This window comes from Hyposmocoma kahamanoa, unplaced genomic scaffold (genome assembly GCF_003589595.1).
Source record: "Hyposmocoma kahamanoa isolate Upper Pololo Valley unplaced genomic scaffold, ASM358959v1 95765, whole genome shotgun sequence".
NCBI classification, from domain to species: domain Eukaryota; kingdom Metazoa; phylum Arthropoda; class Insecta; order Lepidoptera; family Cosmopterigidae; genus Hyposmocoma; species Hyposmocoma kahamanoa.
This window is the reverse complement of record NW_020655041.1, coordinates 14876-29581: the sequence shown is the minus strand read 5'-3', so window position 1 is coordinate 29581 and position 14706 is coordinate 14876. Positions and strand designations below refer to the sequence as shown.

The 14706-nt window shown below is 37.2% G+C and overlaps 3 protein-coding genes across 4 annotated transcripts in view; 1 reads left to right on the top strand and 2 right to left on the bottom strand.

Moving 5' to 3' along the window:
- Positions 1 to 5969: 5969 nt before the first annotated feature.
- Positions 5970 to 9163, bottom strand: LOC113238440 (the record flags this gene model as incomplete). Its single annotated transcript, XM_026475272.1, has 2 exons — positions 7664 to 9163; positions 5970 to 6182 (listed from the first exon to the last, which is right to left on the bottom strand). Coding segments are annotated over exons 1-2 (1456 nt in total), but the record flags the coding sequence as incomplete, so codon positions are not given.
- A 503-nt stretch (positions 9164 to 9666) lies between these two features.
- Positions 9667 to 11111, top strand: LOC113238441 (ragulator complex protein LAMTOR3 homolog). Its single transcript, XM_026475273.1, has 3 exons — positions 9667 to 9876; positions 9949 to 10141; positions 10554 to 11111. Exons 1-3 carry the CDS (start codon positions 9833 to 9835, stop codon positions 10692 to 10694), a joined length of 378 nt encoding a protein of 125 aa, XP_026331058.1. The 5' UTR covers positions 9667 to 9832; the 3' UTR covers positions 10695 to 11111.
- Positions 11112 to 11705: 594 nt separating this feature from the next.
- Positions 11706 to 14706, bottom strand: part of LOC113238438 (glyoxylate reductase/hydroxypyruvate reductase-like) — a 6455-nt gene continuing 3454 nt past the window's right edge. For both annotated transcript variants that reach the window (XM_026475268.1, XM_026475269.1), the window contains exons 3-7: positions 14138 to 14327; positions 13733 to 13896; positions 13333 to 13497; positions 12786 to 12911; positions 11706 to 11960 (exon numbers count right to left, since the gene is read on the bottom strand). In XM_026475268.1, coding sequence (XP_026331053.1) covers positions 11839 to 11960; positions 12786 to 12911; positions 13333 to 13497; positions 13733 to 13896; positions 14138 to 14327 — 767 coding nt within the window. In that variant the 3' untranslated portion in view covers positions 11706 to 11838. The remainder of the gene's footprint in view (positions 11961 to 12785; positions 12912 to 13332; positions 13498 to 13732; positions 13897 to 14137; positions 14328 to 14706) is intronic.

Sequence of the window (14706 nt, the reverse complement as noted above, 5' to 3'; positions counted from 1 at the left end):
TAGTGATAATCATTTAGTGAATAACCACGAAAGTCTTAAAATCTATATAGCAAACCGGTACGGGCCGGAATGTGTAAAAACAATACGTCAATTAGAACGTGCGCGAAAAAAGCGGGAGTGTCTACGGGAGTCTATTGTTTTCTTAACTAAGTGCCGGGACAATAATGTTATACCAGTATGTGTTAATATTAGGCCACGGAAAGACATTTACGGCTCCGCGCACATTCTGTATAAAGCGAGCATTAAACTGCTTCATCGTTTGATACGTAACAACCGTTACATGTTTGAAAAAGTGTCGTGTGAGTTATATCTGTTACATCTGGAATGCAGTGTTCGGTTAAGTAAAAATGATTTCGAGTTATGTGATCGTGTTACGTTTCTACAAGCGCAGCGTACTGCTGAGCTGTGTGCATTAAATCACGAAAATAAGTTTTCAACTTTGATTCGTAAACAACAACCGGTAAGTAAGTACCATGATAACTCGAAAGGAACTCGAACGGTAATAAACCTGTCTAACAAGGTACTGACTGAACCAGCAATTAACGCCCTGGAAAAAGGATTAAATTTCGCTCCTACCCCAACACGCATTCCAATTGAAAAAGTCATATGTGGTGTTGAAGAAGCCATTGTGTGTAATAGGGTGCCAGCTAGTGATGCTGAAACCTTACGTCAAGACGTGGCTGTAGCCTTGCGACACGCTCGTCTACCACCAAAAAACATGAGTACTCAGGAACTGATGGCTGTAAAAGAACTTAGGGCTGATACAACAATTATAGTACTGAAGGCAGACAAGGGAAACGCCACTGTGATTATGGACGTTGAAGAATACGACCGTAAAATAAAAGCTTTACTGGAGGATGGCATGACATACAAACATGTAACATACAACCCGACTGCCAGAGTGAAAGGACAGACTAATGCCATTATTACTGAATGTAGGAGCGCTATCCCAGTTGATATTGAAAAACAACTATTACGTCCACGTATCGTCCAACCGCCGAGGCTTTATGGTTTGCCAAAGATACACAAAACTAACGTACCATTACGACCAATAGTGAGTCAGATAGACTCACCCACGTTTGAATTGGCAAAATATGTGTCTCGTACACTAACACCTCTAGTAGGCACAACGAACTCTTTTGTGAAGGACTCCAGGCATTTCATTGAGATCCTAAACAGTACCACAGTTAACGAGAATGAGACAATGGTTAGTTATGACGTTGAGTCTCTTTTCACAAACGTACCAATAAAGGAGTGCATCGACGTTATCAAAGTGAAACTTCAAGAAAATAACATCCCAATGGAGATTGCTCAATTACTTGAACATTGCTTAAACACGAGCTACTTCCTGTATAATGGCCAATACTACCTTCAGATTGATGGTGTAGCGATGGGCAGTCCCGTTGCTCCCGTTGTTGCCAACATTTGGATGGAACACTATGAACACGCCGCCATTCTGTCAGCACCATCAACAATAAAATTATGGAAGAGGTATGTTGATGACGTATTTTGCATAATGGAAGGAAAGGAGCAACATATACAAAATTATTTAGCACGTCTTAATAACACCCATAACAAAATGAAGTTCACATGTGAAATTGAGAAAAATCGCGCGCTTGCATTTTTGGATGTATTGGTCAAAGCCCGACAAGACGGTTCACTCGGTCATTCTGTGTACAGAAAACCAACTCACACGGACAAATATTTACATGCCACTTCACATCATCACCCAAAACACCTACATTCGGTCGTCAGGTCATTAACCAACAGAGCTTATGATCTTTGTGATTCACACCACCTACCACAGGAACAGGAGCACGTTAAGACGGTTTTGCGACAGAATGGATACAAAATAAAAACATTTAAACCAATACACAAAAGGAAGAAGCAAATTGACGTACAGAGACCAGTTTTTCTGCCCTATGTACAGGGGTGACAGATAAAATAGCCAGGTCGCTAAGGAAGTTTTCCATAAAAACTGTTTTCACCCCCTTAACCAAAATAGGAAAAATGTTACGTTCACCAAAAGACCACCTTCCTTTACAAACACCGGGTGTCTATAAAGTGAACTGCAGTTGTGGGAGCTCGTATATCGGTCAGACTAAACGAACAATTGTCGATCGTATGAAGGAACACATCCGAGCAGTAAAAAACAATGATGCACAGAAGTCGGCTATAGCACAACATCTCACACAGACTGACACTAACCACTGGATCGAGTTGCATAGCCCCCAGGTACTCTCGACAGAACGTCACTACCTACCACGGTTGGTACGAGAAGCCATCGAGATCACGAAGTACAAAACATTTAACCGTGATGATGGTTTTAAACTGTCCAGTGCATGGAATCCGGTCCTTAGTGCGTGCAGTAATAAAAACAAAAATACCTCGAGTTCAGTTTCGCGTGTGGATACAGTGAGTGTGGTTTGTGTGAAAAAAGTGAGTGACAATGGTAACGCCACAACAAATCGCGATGAAGGTAGTCGTCGACAGCGCAAGAGGGTAGACAGATATGTCTGCTCATAAAGCTGTCATCTGCCGCCGTCCAGTCAACCCGTGACCATGGAGCGTGCAACCGTTCCGAAATATCGGGAAAATAAAAAGAAGTCATACCGTGGTAAGAAACCTGATACTAGTGATAATCATTAATCAATTAAATTTCAATCAGATTAAAAAATCTATTCAATTGCAATTGATTTCAATTGAATTGATTTTAATTGCAATTAGATTAATTTTATTAGTTGTTCTAAGAAACAATTGAAACTAACAATTAAAACCGAAACTACCAAGTAAAAGTGTCATTACGAATATGGGTTAGGGGATGGGTTTGGGGTGTGTTAGGGGCTCGGTTAGGGGGCCGGTTGGGGGTCGGTTAGGGGTCAGTTGGGGGTCGTTTAGGGGTAGGTTAGGGGGCCGGTTGGGGTTCGGTTGGGGGTTGGTTAGGGGGCCGTTTAGGGTGCCGGTTGGGGTCAGTTAGTTGGCTGGTTAGGGGATCGGTTAGTGGGTCGGTTAAGGGTTTGGTTAGGGAGTGGGTTAGGGGCGGGTTAGGGGCGGGTTAGGGGCGGTTTAGGGGATGGACCCCCTAACTGACCCCTTAACCGACCCCCTACCTATCCCCAACCAGCCCCCTAAGCGACCCCTATCCGTTCCCTAATCGACCCCCTAACCGAACCCCAACCGACCACTTAACCGGTCGCCAACCGACCCCCTAACCGACCCCCTACCGACACCTAACCGATCCCCAAACCGACACCTTAACCGACCTCCAACCGGACCCCCTAATCGAGCCCCTATCTGAGCCCTAACTGAACCCCCAACCGGCACCCTAACCGACCCCCCAACCTTCGTGGTGGTATTATATGTGAAGAACTACATACAAAAAATATATGTAATTAGATTGAAGTCGTTGTAAATGACGAAGTAAATGCAAGTGATCAATTACTTTTTTGCAAAGAGCATCTATTATATGTATGTATGTGTATATGTGTGTGAGTGTGTGTGTGTGTGTGTGTGTGCGTGTGTGTGCGTGTGTGTGCGTGTGTGTGCGTGCGTGAGCGAGCGTGCGTGCGTGCGTACGTGCGTGCGTGAGTGCGTGCGTGCGTGCGTGCGTGACTGCGTGCGTGCGTGCGTGCGTCCGTGTGTGTAAAGCGGAACGTTCAAAAAATGAAGTATGAAATTATTTGATTTTTAATTCGGGACTTAATCACGTATAAACATATTTTATTTACCTCGACGTTTCGGACATATTGCAACGTCCATGGTCTCGCAGGGACTGAAGAGGCGGGTGTCAGCATCTTCTAGTTGTGCGAGTTTTTCTAACTACCCGCACTTTATCTTCATTACTTATTTGTGCACTAAGGTTCTCACTACACCGACACACAACACTCACCACATCTTAAATACTCGTATTCAATGCAGAAGAAGCACATTTGCAGGTGGCAACAGTGCATGGTATTGTCAAAGACGTCAAAGTCATCTTTTCGAGGTTATAACTTAGAGTAGCAGGGTTCTAGGGTTATAGCCGCCATTTTGCGGTTGGTTTAAATTGCACATTTGCATCCTTTATAGGCCGAGTAGATAGGGATAACGTATCGCGTGAGCGTAATTTGTGTTGTGAACGTGTTATGAATGGCATTTACACGTATATACAGTATTCGTCATGTACAGGAATATTAATAATAATTATACGTACTTCGTGCTCTGAAGTATGGTTGTATTGGTTTAACACTTTTTTTCTGGTAAAACTGAATATTTAAAACTTCTTTTTCAAGATATGTATTGTGGAAGGAAATGCTTTGAAGGAAATTGTTGGTTTCCACATGTCGCGACAAGTATGCTAATAAAGTATTTTGTAATTTGTATTTGTATTTTGTATTTTAAATACACCCCATGAAAGTATTTTGTATTTTGTATTTCAAATACACCTCAAGAAAGTATTTGGTATTTTGTATTTTAAATACATTTAAGGAAGTATTTTGTAATTTGTATTTCAATTAAGATGTAGCATGTATTTTGCCCAGCCCTGAGTACAGGGCTGCCCTAGTTTGGGAGCTGATTGATGGCCTGTCCACTTGCTTTTTTGACAGATTATGTACAACTCATAATTTGTATTTATTTGTCACCTTTTGGTATTTGTATTACTGTTATTATTGTTGTACTGAATAAATGATTTATTATTATTATTTGGTGCATTAAGTTACACAAAAATCGGTTTTATTCATTATAGAATCCTAACCCAGGCATTTACCCAACGTGACTTTAGTAACTTTGTTAAATATTTTTAATTTTTTTAAATATTTTTTTTGATGCTAAATCCGCAGTGTTTACCGTTATATGAAGTATGTAAAAAAATCGCAAATATTTTGTACTATAACCGCATGTGAGGATATTACGGTTTTCCTTGCGGTTCCAGAGATATGATTTTTCATATCAGCTCCATACAATATTTAAAAAAAAAAAAACTAATCAGTTTTCATGTCAAACTAACTAGCTTGATAAATTTGAGTATAGTAATACAGAACTGAATCTATTTCTAGCAAAAAAAAAAAAACACTTTAAAATAAAAGTTCCTAAATCTATGAAAGCCGATTTTCAGCCCACTGTGCGGCACTACCAAAAACTACTTTTGTTTCCTAGACGCCAAGTCTGATGATGTGACATGTTATAAATTTTAACCTTATATTAATTCAATTCTCCTAAAGTTAACGAAAAGCATAACTGAACATATATAATGCAACTATGAATCCATACTTAACAAATAACACATGGTTTCTTTGACGCTTTAAAGCATCACTATGGTGGTCAAAAAAAGATGTATGTTATAATGATGAAATATTTAAAAATGACTCTTTTTCACAATAATTAGGATGCAGTTCGGTGAGACCCAGCCCAGGCTACGCTCATTTAAATGATATGTTGGTAATTGCTCACTTTGAGCCACAACATCTGTTACTTAGAATTTACAAAACAATAGACTAATCATTACTCACTAGTGACATGCAGCTGCTGGAATAAACGATGGTTTATTATTTTGTTCATTTGGTTAAACCTACATGTCCACTTGCGTAAAGCAATAACTAAACACGATAATTAATAAGTTGTCCAACATGTTTCATCACAGCAATTTTTTTGTTTGTATTTTTCCCCTAAAGACTCAGTTTCTCAGTAAAATAAAAATTGTCTTATGTGATAGGAAATGAAACTATTTTTCCGAATTTGCATGTGGTTTGCATCAATATTAGACATAACTGGTTGAAGACTGTACCACCTCAGTCAACCGTGACCATGGGACCTGTAAAAGGCCCGAAACGTCGGTTTGTTTGAAATAACAAATATACGCGATTTAAATCCGGAAAAATAGTTTCATTTCCAAAAAAACCTAAGAACTCGATATGTCTTATGTGATGTTTATCTTCATATTTTATGGATGACGATGCAAACATTAAATAAATATCTAGTGAAAAACATACCATTAGAGAGTTCGAGTCGTTTAGAAAGTGTGTCGCATTCATCTCGTAGTCCAGTGACGTAAGCCCTTAACCTCTGCGCGTGGTGGTGTGGGGGTGGCGGTGCGGCCAAAATTTTCGTCTCTCGGTTAAGTGATGCTAGACGGGCTTTTTCCTGCGCCAGTGCTGCCGCTAGTCGACCCAGTCGCTCTTTCTGCCGCTCTATTAGGGAACGTCCTGAAATCACTTTCGAAGATTAGACATCTGTATTCATCCCACAGAAAAACTCATTTGTATAGTTGAGTATCATTATATTGGGCACTTATAAAAAGTTACCCTATGTAATATTACTAAAGTGTTTAACAATTATATTTACAATTATAATTTAAATGTTTATTTTATAAGCAAAGTAAAATAAAAATAGCCTCAATAAAACAAAATACTATAGTAGACCTCGAACATCGCTTTCCATTCTTTTGTGATGAATGCTTGTAACATGAATTGAAAAATAACCAGTAAACAACACATAATACGACAGATTTGCCTAAATAACATGCACTAACAACTTGTATAGTTATTGTAATCTGAGTACTAATTGTGTCAAAATGTAACAGTAGTTAATAAGACATTAAAATAATATTATATCAATTATCAACTAATAACACTCATTAATAAATTACTAATATTGTACTTGAGATATTGAACAAAGGTTTATCAGAAATTTACAAGCATACCTAAATTAGGCACATCATGTCAACAAGAACCTGTTCAGGCACATACTTAATATTGCTCATGTACTGGTCTGTTCGCTATATAATAAGAATAAAGCCATTGGAATGCTTGTACTGTACAGGTGCAATGTTTTTTCTGTATAGCATAAGAGAGGGAACATACTTAATTAGATATATAAGTACTTAAAAGAATTCTTTAATGGCTGTGACTGTAGCATTTTACACAATAAGTATTAAAATAATGAAATGCTTACATCTGAAGTAAAACAATTAGAAAAGTAAATATAAATTTTTTAGAGACTTGTTTTTTTATTATATGGGTCCTAAGTATAAGGGCCAAACTAACAATTTGATCACTCATTTTTTGTGGGAAATACTTCATTTCATTACAATCTATAAGGTAGTGTTAAAACAAAATGAACCATATTGAAGAAAATCTCGAAATACAAGGAAATATTGAAAATGTACTAGATTGAAAGTTTGGAAGCCTCTCCTGTAAAAATGTGATTTTGTGCTTTGGCCCTTATACTGGGGAATCTCATTAATAAAACATTAAATTGTACTTTCTCAGTTGTTACTAACACTAACTTTTAAGTTATTTTGTTACTAACACTATGGATTTAGAGTCCGAAACAAAATGATCATTATTATTATTATACATAGGACCCATCAATATAGAATAAGTGCCCTGTGTCCTTCTTTGCTGTGCCCTTACAGGGTATCAGATAATAAGGACTCTTATGTTATTTACATCTTTGTATGCTTTATATGGAGCGATAAATAAAATAGAAAATTTACATGAGGCTTTTTTGGTACTAAAAATTCAGTAACTACTGATTTAGAGTTAATTATTTTACTGTGAGACCTTACAAGTTAGAAGTTAGTTACTCTAGAATTATCAACTAAGGGTATTTCCTAGTTTCAGATGAGGCAATTGGTGTGATTATCTTATTTATATTACTATTAACAAGTACAATTTCTACTCACCTTGATTTGTTCCTGGTGGCTCTGGAGCAGGTCTAGATGGTCTTGGAGACATCAGACTCGCATTTCTATTAGGAGGCGGAGGCGCAGGTCGACTTACCGGCCGCGTTGTACTCGGACTGACGGTCACCGTCACATGCCCTTCAAAACCACTGTCATCGTCACGAGACTCCCTTACTGGGCTCGCCATATTTGATGTAGGTGTACAAACTGTTAAATTAACTGATGTTATTGCTCTAGGACTATCATAGTTTTCTAGCCATGGATCATATCCGTGGCTATAGTCCATGTGACAATTGACATTAACAGACAAATTCAGAGGGTAACCACGCTCAGGTCGATACTGGGCAGTCTTCTCTTTGGTTGGAGGGATCTCATGCTTTTGTGATGATACTGGAGAAACAGTATTGGACTGTTCAACCTCAAGTTCTTTTAGTGTTGATTTAAATGCAAGATCTGGATTGGGTTTTATGAAGTTTAGTGTTTTTGGCCGTTCGGGTTTCTCTGGTAGAACTTCTTTCTCCTCTTTGAGTAAGGGTTCCTCTTTCTTTATAGTTTTCTTGTTTTTTCCTTTCTCTAATCTCTCAGGTAAATTGCATTTTATTTTATTACTCTTCAATATTCTATAATTTGTGCTCTCTAAAAGCTCAGGTGTATTTCCATCAACAGTACCCACTTTTTCATTATTTGTATTGTCATTAGTCAATTCCAAATCACTTGGTGATTCCGCACTGTATTTTGCAAAACAATTGTCAATGTTTATAACCGTGACTGGAGACGTATTATTTTTCCTCTCACACCCATTTTTGTTTGTTTCAAGAACATTCTGGTTGTCATCTGTATTTAGTATTTTCTTATTTTCATTTGTGACAGTATCTATGCTTAGTACAGCAGTCTGTGGGCTTTGGCAAGTGACTGATTTGACAGCGGTGGACTTGGCAGCCTCGTGCTTGACTATGGGCTGATTGCGACACTTGCCGGGTGGGTTGAGTTTGAGCTCGTTAAGCTGACGTGCGGCTGCCGAAGATGATGCATGGTAGGCATGTGTTAGGGAGGCCTTGGCTTCGCTGTGGAGGTGAGTTTCACAAGCTTGTTTGTCGTGGCAGTAGAGCTCAATCGTATTTGACACAACATGATCAGGAACACCGGGAAACTTCTGTTTTAGCTCATGAAACAATTGCATAAGCGATATGTTAGTACACGCACATGGTGAAGGGCTGGTAGCGCTTTCGGAGGGGGCAGACATCGCCGCCCATCCTCGCGGAGGCCCACCCCTTCGTCGCGAACTCGCCCTTCACCGGCACACTATGACACAGTTCCCACTCACCGACAAAGGCAGACAAACATCTGTAAATAACGTATTGTCAATATCGTGACGTCACAATCCTTAGAACCACAATTTGTAGTTACATATATAAGCACGGACTTTTGTGGCTGCTCACGCTCATGACTCAATAATCTCAACGATACACATGTGATGAAAAAGAGCACAGAAAGATACAAGGCTGAATTTTTATATCTTTTGTTATCATCATACAAAAAGCTATTTCTCGACAAGTTGCAACATAAAAGCAATAACACTGTGCACTATTTTAGAACTTAAATCTTAAGAATTTATTTTATACCTTGTAAGTAAACCCAATAAATGCCTAAAAATTACAAAGACAGTAATTTTTGCACTCAAAAGTTAATTACGAAAATCGCAGACTTGTCACATCGATTCTGCCATTTTGACAATAGACAATATCCTGATGTTTATACTTTTCGATCCACAGTGGTCAAGAATTTTTTTAATAATCTCGACTCGATTTTGAATTCTTTTTTGTATATTTTAAAACGTAACACTAGCTAAAATAATTCTTTAAAGACATAGATTATTAGAATTTTATATAGCAGAAGTAAGGTTGAACTTTCATGGTTTATTCCGTTTATTTAATCCACTTACTTTTGATCACACTACCCACCACCCGAAAGGAGGAAAAAATGTCTATTATTTGTGACATATGACAAATTAAATGCCACTGTTGGCCACTGTCAATCTATCTATGTAATAAATTAGAAAGATTGATTTAAATAATATATTTATGTCTCTCTAAAATAGAACAGAATTGTGTTTAATTTTGCTGTTAAAGTATTAGAAATTGACATAAACTTTATCTGTTTTACGAGAAAATGGTGGACGACCTTCGTAAATATTTAAATCATTTACTAGAGAAGTACGTATAGCTTTATCTTCATAAATAACGACAGTTTGGTACAATCGTAATAATAAATTTACTTTGTTTCAGAGTCAATGGTTTACATTGCATTTTGATTACGGATAGAGATGGGGTGCCACTGGTACGGGCGGTCACTGAAAGAGCCCCACAGTTGGCACTGAAACCCAATTTTATATCGACGTTTGGAATGGCGACTGATCAGGCCAGTAAACTCGGCCTAGGGCGGAACAAGACTATCATCTCTATGTATTCCAGTTACCAGGTACAGTTTTAGTTTACTAGGTTTAGATAGAGATTTCAAGTATTACTTGTTTACTTCCATATTGTGTAAGATCAATGAATGTTGAAATATACTAAAGACTATAGATTAAAGGTCTTTTTTATTAGTTCGTAATTATATATAAATTTCCTACAATATATCCTATGCAGTATAGTATAGTCTGAGCCACAGACTAGTTGTTGCAGTGGTCTTCGGGGTTGGCCTAAGACTGGGAGTGGATGAGAAAGTCATCTGAAATGACTACGATTATGAGTCTCACCTCTTTTTGACCTTCTTTTTATTTAATAAACATTATTGTCTCTGTTTGCACAATAGATTTTGCATGAATATTTATAATGAAAAAAAAAAATTATATTAATTCTCAATATAAATTTTATATCTAAAATTTTTACAGGTAATCCAAATGAACAAACTGCCACTAGTGATAACTTTCATTGGAAGTGATAATTGTAATACAGGTCACATTCTGTCACTGGAAAATCTAATTGAGCCATACTTAAAGGATCTTTCTACAGTTGTGCAGGATGCACCTTGAGTTTAATATTACTTTTTAGTTCTCTTTTGTATGCCATATTATTCTACAGTCTAATTGTATTAAAAGATACTGAATGCATTATGAGTTAATGCACATCTAAATTACAAAAGGAATAAACGTGGAGTATGCTACACAGCACACATTGGATGCATTGGATGTGTTCATAGATCTTTAATCGTGTCACTGCGATTAGATTAAAGCCATCTGAACAAAATTCATACAGTAAATTATTATGACTGGTAACTTGAATTTATGGAATTTTAGAAACAAAGACAATAGATTTCATATGCAGTTCAATATGAAGTCAACATGTTGCAATAAATATTTTTGGTCAATGTCAAATGATTCAATAATAATTTCAGTGCAGAGGACTAAAAAAACCGACTTCAAAAGGAATGGAATTACATATGATTACCAAGTTTTATTGAAATCGGTTACCAGAAAGTGTGCAAACCCGAATCCATCCCCTAGTTCGCCACTATAGGGGACTTGACACAGGAGATAATAAAAATCGGTTCTCACTACTCAAAGTATATTGAGAGAGCAAAACGCCTTGAATTGGAGAATAGCAAAGTCAACCATTAAAATAATTGCTCCTCATAATAAAATTTAGGCGCGATTTATAAAAATGAATCTTCATGTGTGAACAGCCATCCTTAAAGGTAGAAGATTTTCTTCAAAATTAAATAGGACAAACTTTTTTTCCAACAAAAAAAGAATCATGAAAATCGGTTCACAAATACCGGAGTTATCGCGTAATATACATAAAAAACAGTCGAATTGAGAACCTCCTCCTTTTTTGAAATTGGTTAGCAATTGAATCATTTAACATTGTCAAAACTTAGTTTGCAACTATAGCTCTTAAGGAAAAACTTAGGAATATTTTAAATACAGGCTGTAAATTGGTTTTTGTATATAAAATGTATATATAATAAATGTTATTTGAAATTTTTTAGATATAATTGAGGTAATAAAAACATTTTTTTCATATATTTTAAACTATTTATTTGGCAGTTATTAATAAAATTGTATCATACTTTAATTAATTTAGTGTTAACTAAAAGACCCATAGTTATCTTACAACTAACTATTATACTAACTACTACTACCTATTCATCACAATAAAAGTAATTACTTTTGTAATTCATAGAGTTACAGGAGTGATTAGTGGCTTTCCAGTGAGTGCGTTAACTACATTGTTGGCAGCCAGCTCACCCATTTCAGTGCGGGTACGCACCGTTGCGCTACCGATGTGCGGGAGTACGACTAGAATGGAACAAACATGGTAATTACTTCATATCATTTAAAAATTAAACTTGCGTCCATACGTTTTTAATCATTATTACACTGTAGACAAGTTGGCTAATTCCCTCTACAACTTCTAACATATTTCATTGCTACAATTTGTAGTAACTTAAAGCAAGAAGCCTAGAAGGGGGCATTAATTATCATGCATTGGAGTCCGCCGCGTAATGCAGGATTATGAATGTAGTCTTAATCCTGCATTACGCGGCATTAGCCATTCTGCAATCCTGCAATCCTGCAATACGTCCTGCGAGACTATATGTATATGGCCCATACGCAGGATAATGTGAAAGGGCTGTTTTAGATGAACAGTTCATGTAAGGGCGCGTTCTCATTATGTCGTGACAACAGAGTGTCGTGGAGTTTAAAGTGTCGTGGCTTGTATATTTTAATGAAGTTGTTCACATATAGTACAACACGATTAACTGTCGTTCACGACTTTTATAACGTTACGACGACAGACTGTCGAGACAATGTCATAACGACAAATAAAACTTCACAATAAAAGTGTGACGACAGATAATCGCAGCCGCTACTAATGTCGTCATGTTTTATTTATCGTTGACTACACGTGCACCGATAAATGGTCGTTACGATCTAGTGGGAACAGCTAGACACGACAGTCGGTCATGACAGTCGATAAAATAAACGTCCACGACACAGATAGTCGTGATATGGGAACAAGCTAGATGCGACTGTCATCCTATGATAAATAAAACTTACGACATAATGGGGACGCGCCCTAACTAGGAAACACGGATATTAGGTAATGGCAAAGCTACTTACAAACGTTAAGTAATGTGAGTAACTTATGGTCCTTCGGCAGTGGCTCAGGAGTGGTGACGTCCAAGCCAGCTGCGTAGATATCTTTGTTCTTCAACGCGTCGTACAGTGCTTCTTGGTCAATTAATTCTGGAATTTCAATTATGAGATTTATAAGAAATAGATACAATTCCAAAGTAGAATGCTTTTACTTTGAAATTCTACAATTACATAAGAAACTAAGTAACCAATAAACTATCGACCTATAGAAATAACTAAGATGAAGATTCGAGATGATGATTTAACGGAACATTACTTTTAGCTTTACTTACTTAAATTATGTTTACTATTACACTTAGGAAAAGCGATTCTGAGCAGTATTTCGTATGTTTTTTAAATCCAATTTCATGTATCCATTTGATTCACTATGTTCTCTCTTCATTGTCAGTGTTTGCATCATTGATTTATACTTAATTGACATTTTTAAAACAATCCACATTAATTTGATGAACTTTAAAGTTCCTATTCTTTGCCTATAAGCAAATTAAAGAAAAAAAAAGACGAGTCTTACCACCCCGACCAATGTTAATGACAATAGCATTCTTCTTCATCTTAGCAATGGTGGTTTTGTTGATCATATGTTTCGTCTCATCGTTTAAGGGCACTGCCAGAACTATAAAGTCACTTTGCGATAGAAGGGTGTCGAGTGGCACAAACTCCGCATTAAGGGCTTTGCCTGGGAAAAAGTTCAAACATGTCATGACCGGAAATTAAAACAAACAACCAAGGCTGCAGCCTTGGTTATTTGTCATTGATGTAGCTCGGATTCATATTATTAAGTCAGTATTCCGAATTCATTAATTCATCTGAACGTGACTTGCACTACACTAAATACTGATGGTATTATGATCGATCGACCGATTATATATTTTATATATATTTTTATAGCTTTATTCCAATATCAGACTAACCTTCAGGTTTTTCTCTATGTCCAGTGTACAAGAACTTGGCTACTTCGAATCCGGCCAACCGTTTGACGGTAGCTTGTCCGATTCCGCCCAGACCGATGATGCCGACTGTACTACCTCGGATATCCTGACCGAGAACTTTGTCAAAACCTATTTCCCATTCGCCACTGAAACGAAAAATTAGGAATTTGCCAAATAAAATAATTTAACTTGGTCGGAGAAACAGACAGTTTTAAATTATAATCATACTGTTAGATGAAAGCTGGCCGCCAGTTTCTTCTGTCCTTACGTATGAATTTAAAATGTTAAATTTCTTCTGCGTTACCTTTATCAAACTATAATAATTTGATACGAACTAAATTGTGGTTCCAAGTTTCCGTTGAGATATAATACACAATTTTTGTTTACCTTCGGACCTGAGCTAAGTTTTCTGTAAATCTTCTAGCGGCTCCCAGCATCAGCGTAATGGCGATTTCGGCAACGGCCGGTGATAATACATTTGGCGTATTGGTCAACTGAATACCACGACTCTTCAGTTCTTTTAAATTACAATGGTTGTACCCTGCTGATGCTGTGGCCACGATCTTAAGTTGGGGACCTGAGGGGAGGTTCTATATTGTAACATAACATTTATTTTTAGTAGTAGAGCTTCTGAACGAGTTCACCTAGGGAAGTAGGGGAGCGTGGGGGAATGGGAGCCTACTAAGGAAAATTGATAATAAAAGTCATAATTTATGGAATTTAAATTTTTGTTAGTTATGAACGTACGTTTCACATTACTGGGTACTAGATAATCACAGAAAAAATGTGAAACTAAAATATTATATTTGGTTAAAAAGAAAGACTAAAACATGTCATTCGCTCCCATTACCCCACAGTTCGGGAAATGGGAGCCGGTAAGAGTCCCGTATGTCAAATGGGAGCCTTTATATAATAGGGGTTAAAGTATGAAATTGCCGATTTGTACTGAAAATCTA

Excerpts from the sequence above, each read along its gene's own strand:
- LOC113238441 (XM_026475273.1), top strand. The coding sequence starts at position 9,833 with ATGGTGGACGACCTTCGTAAATATTTAAATCATTTACTAGAGAA. Across the intron at positions 9,877-9,948 it reads TTAAATCATTTACTAGAGAA|AGTCAATGGTTTACATTGCA; the intron begins GTACGTATAGCT and ends ACTTTGTTTCAG. Across the intron at positions 10,142-10,553 it reads CTATGTATTCCAGTTACCAG|GTAATCCAAATGAACAAACT; the intron begins GTACAGTTTTAG and ends AAATTTTTACAG.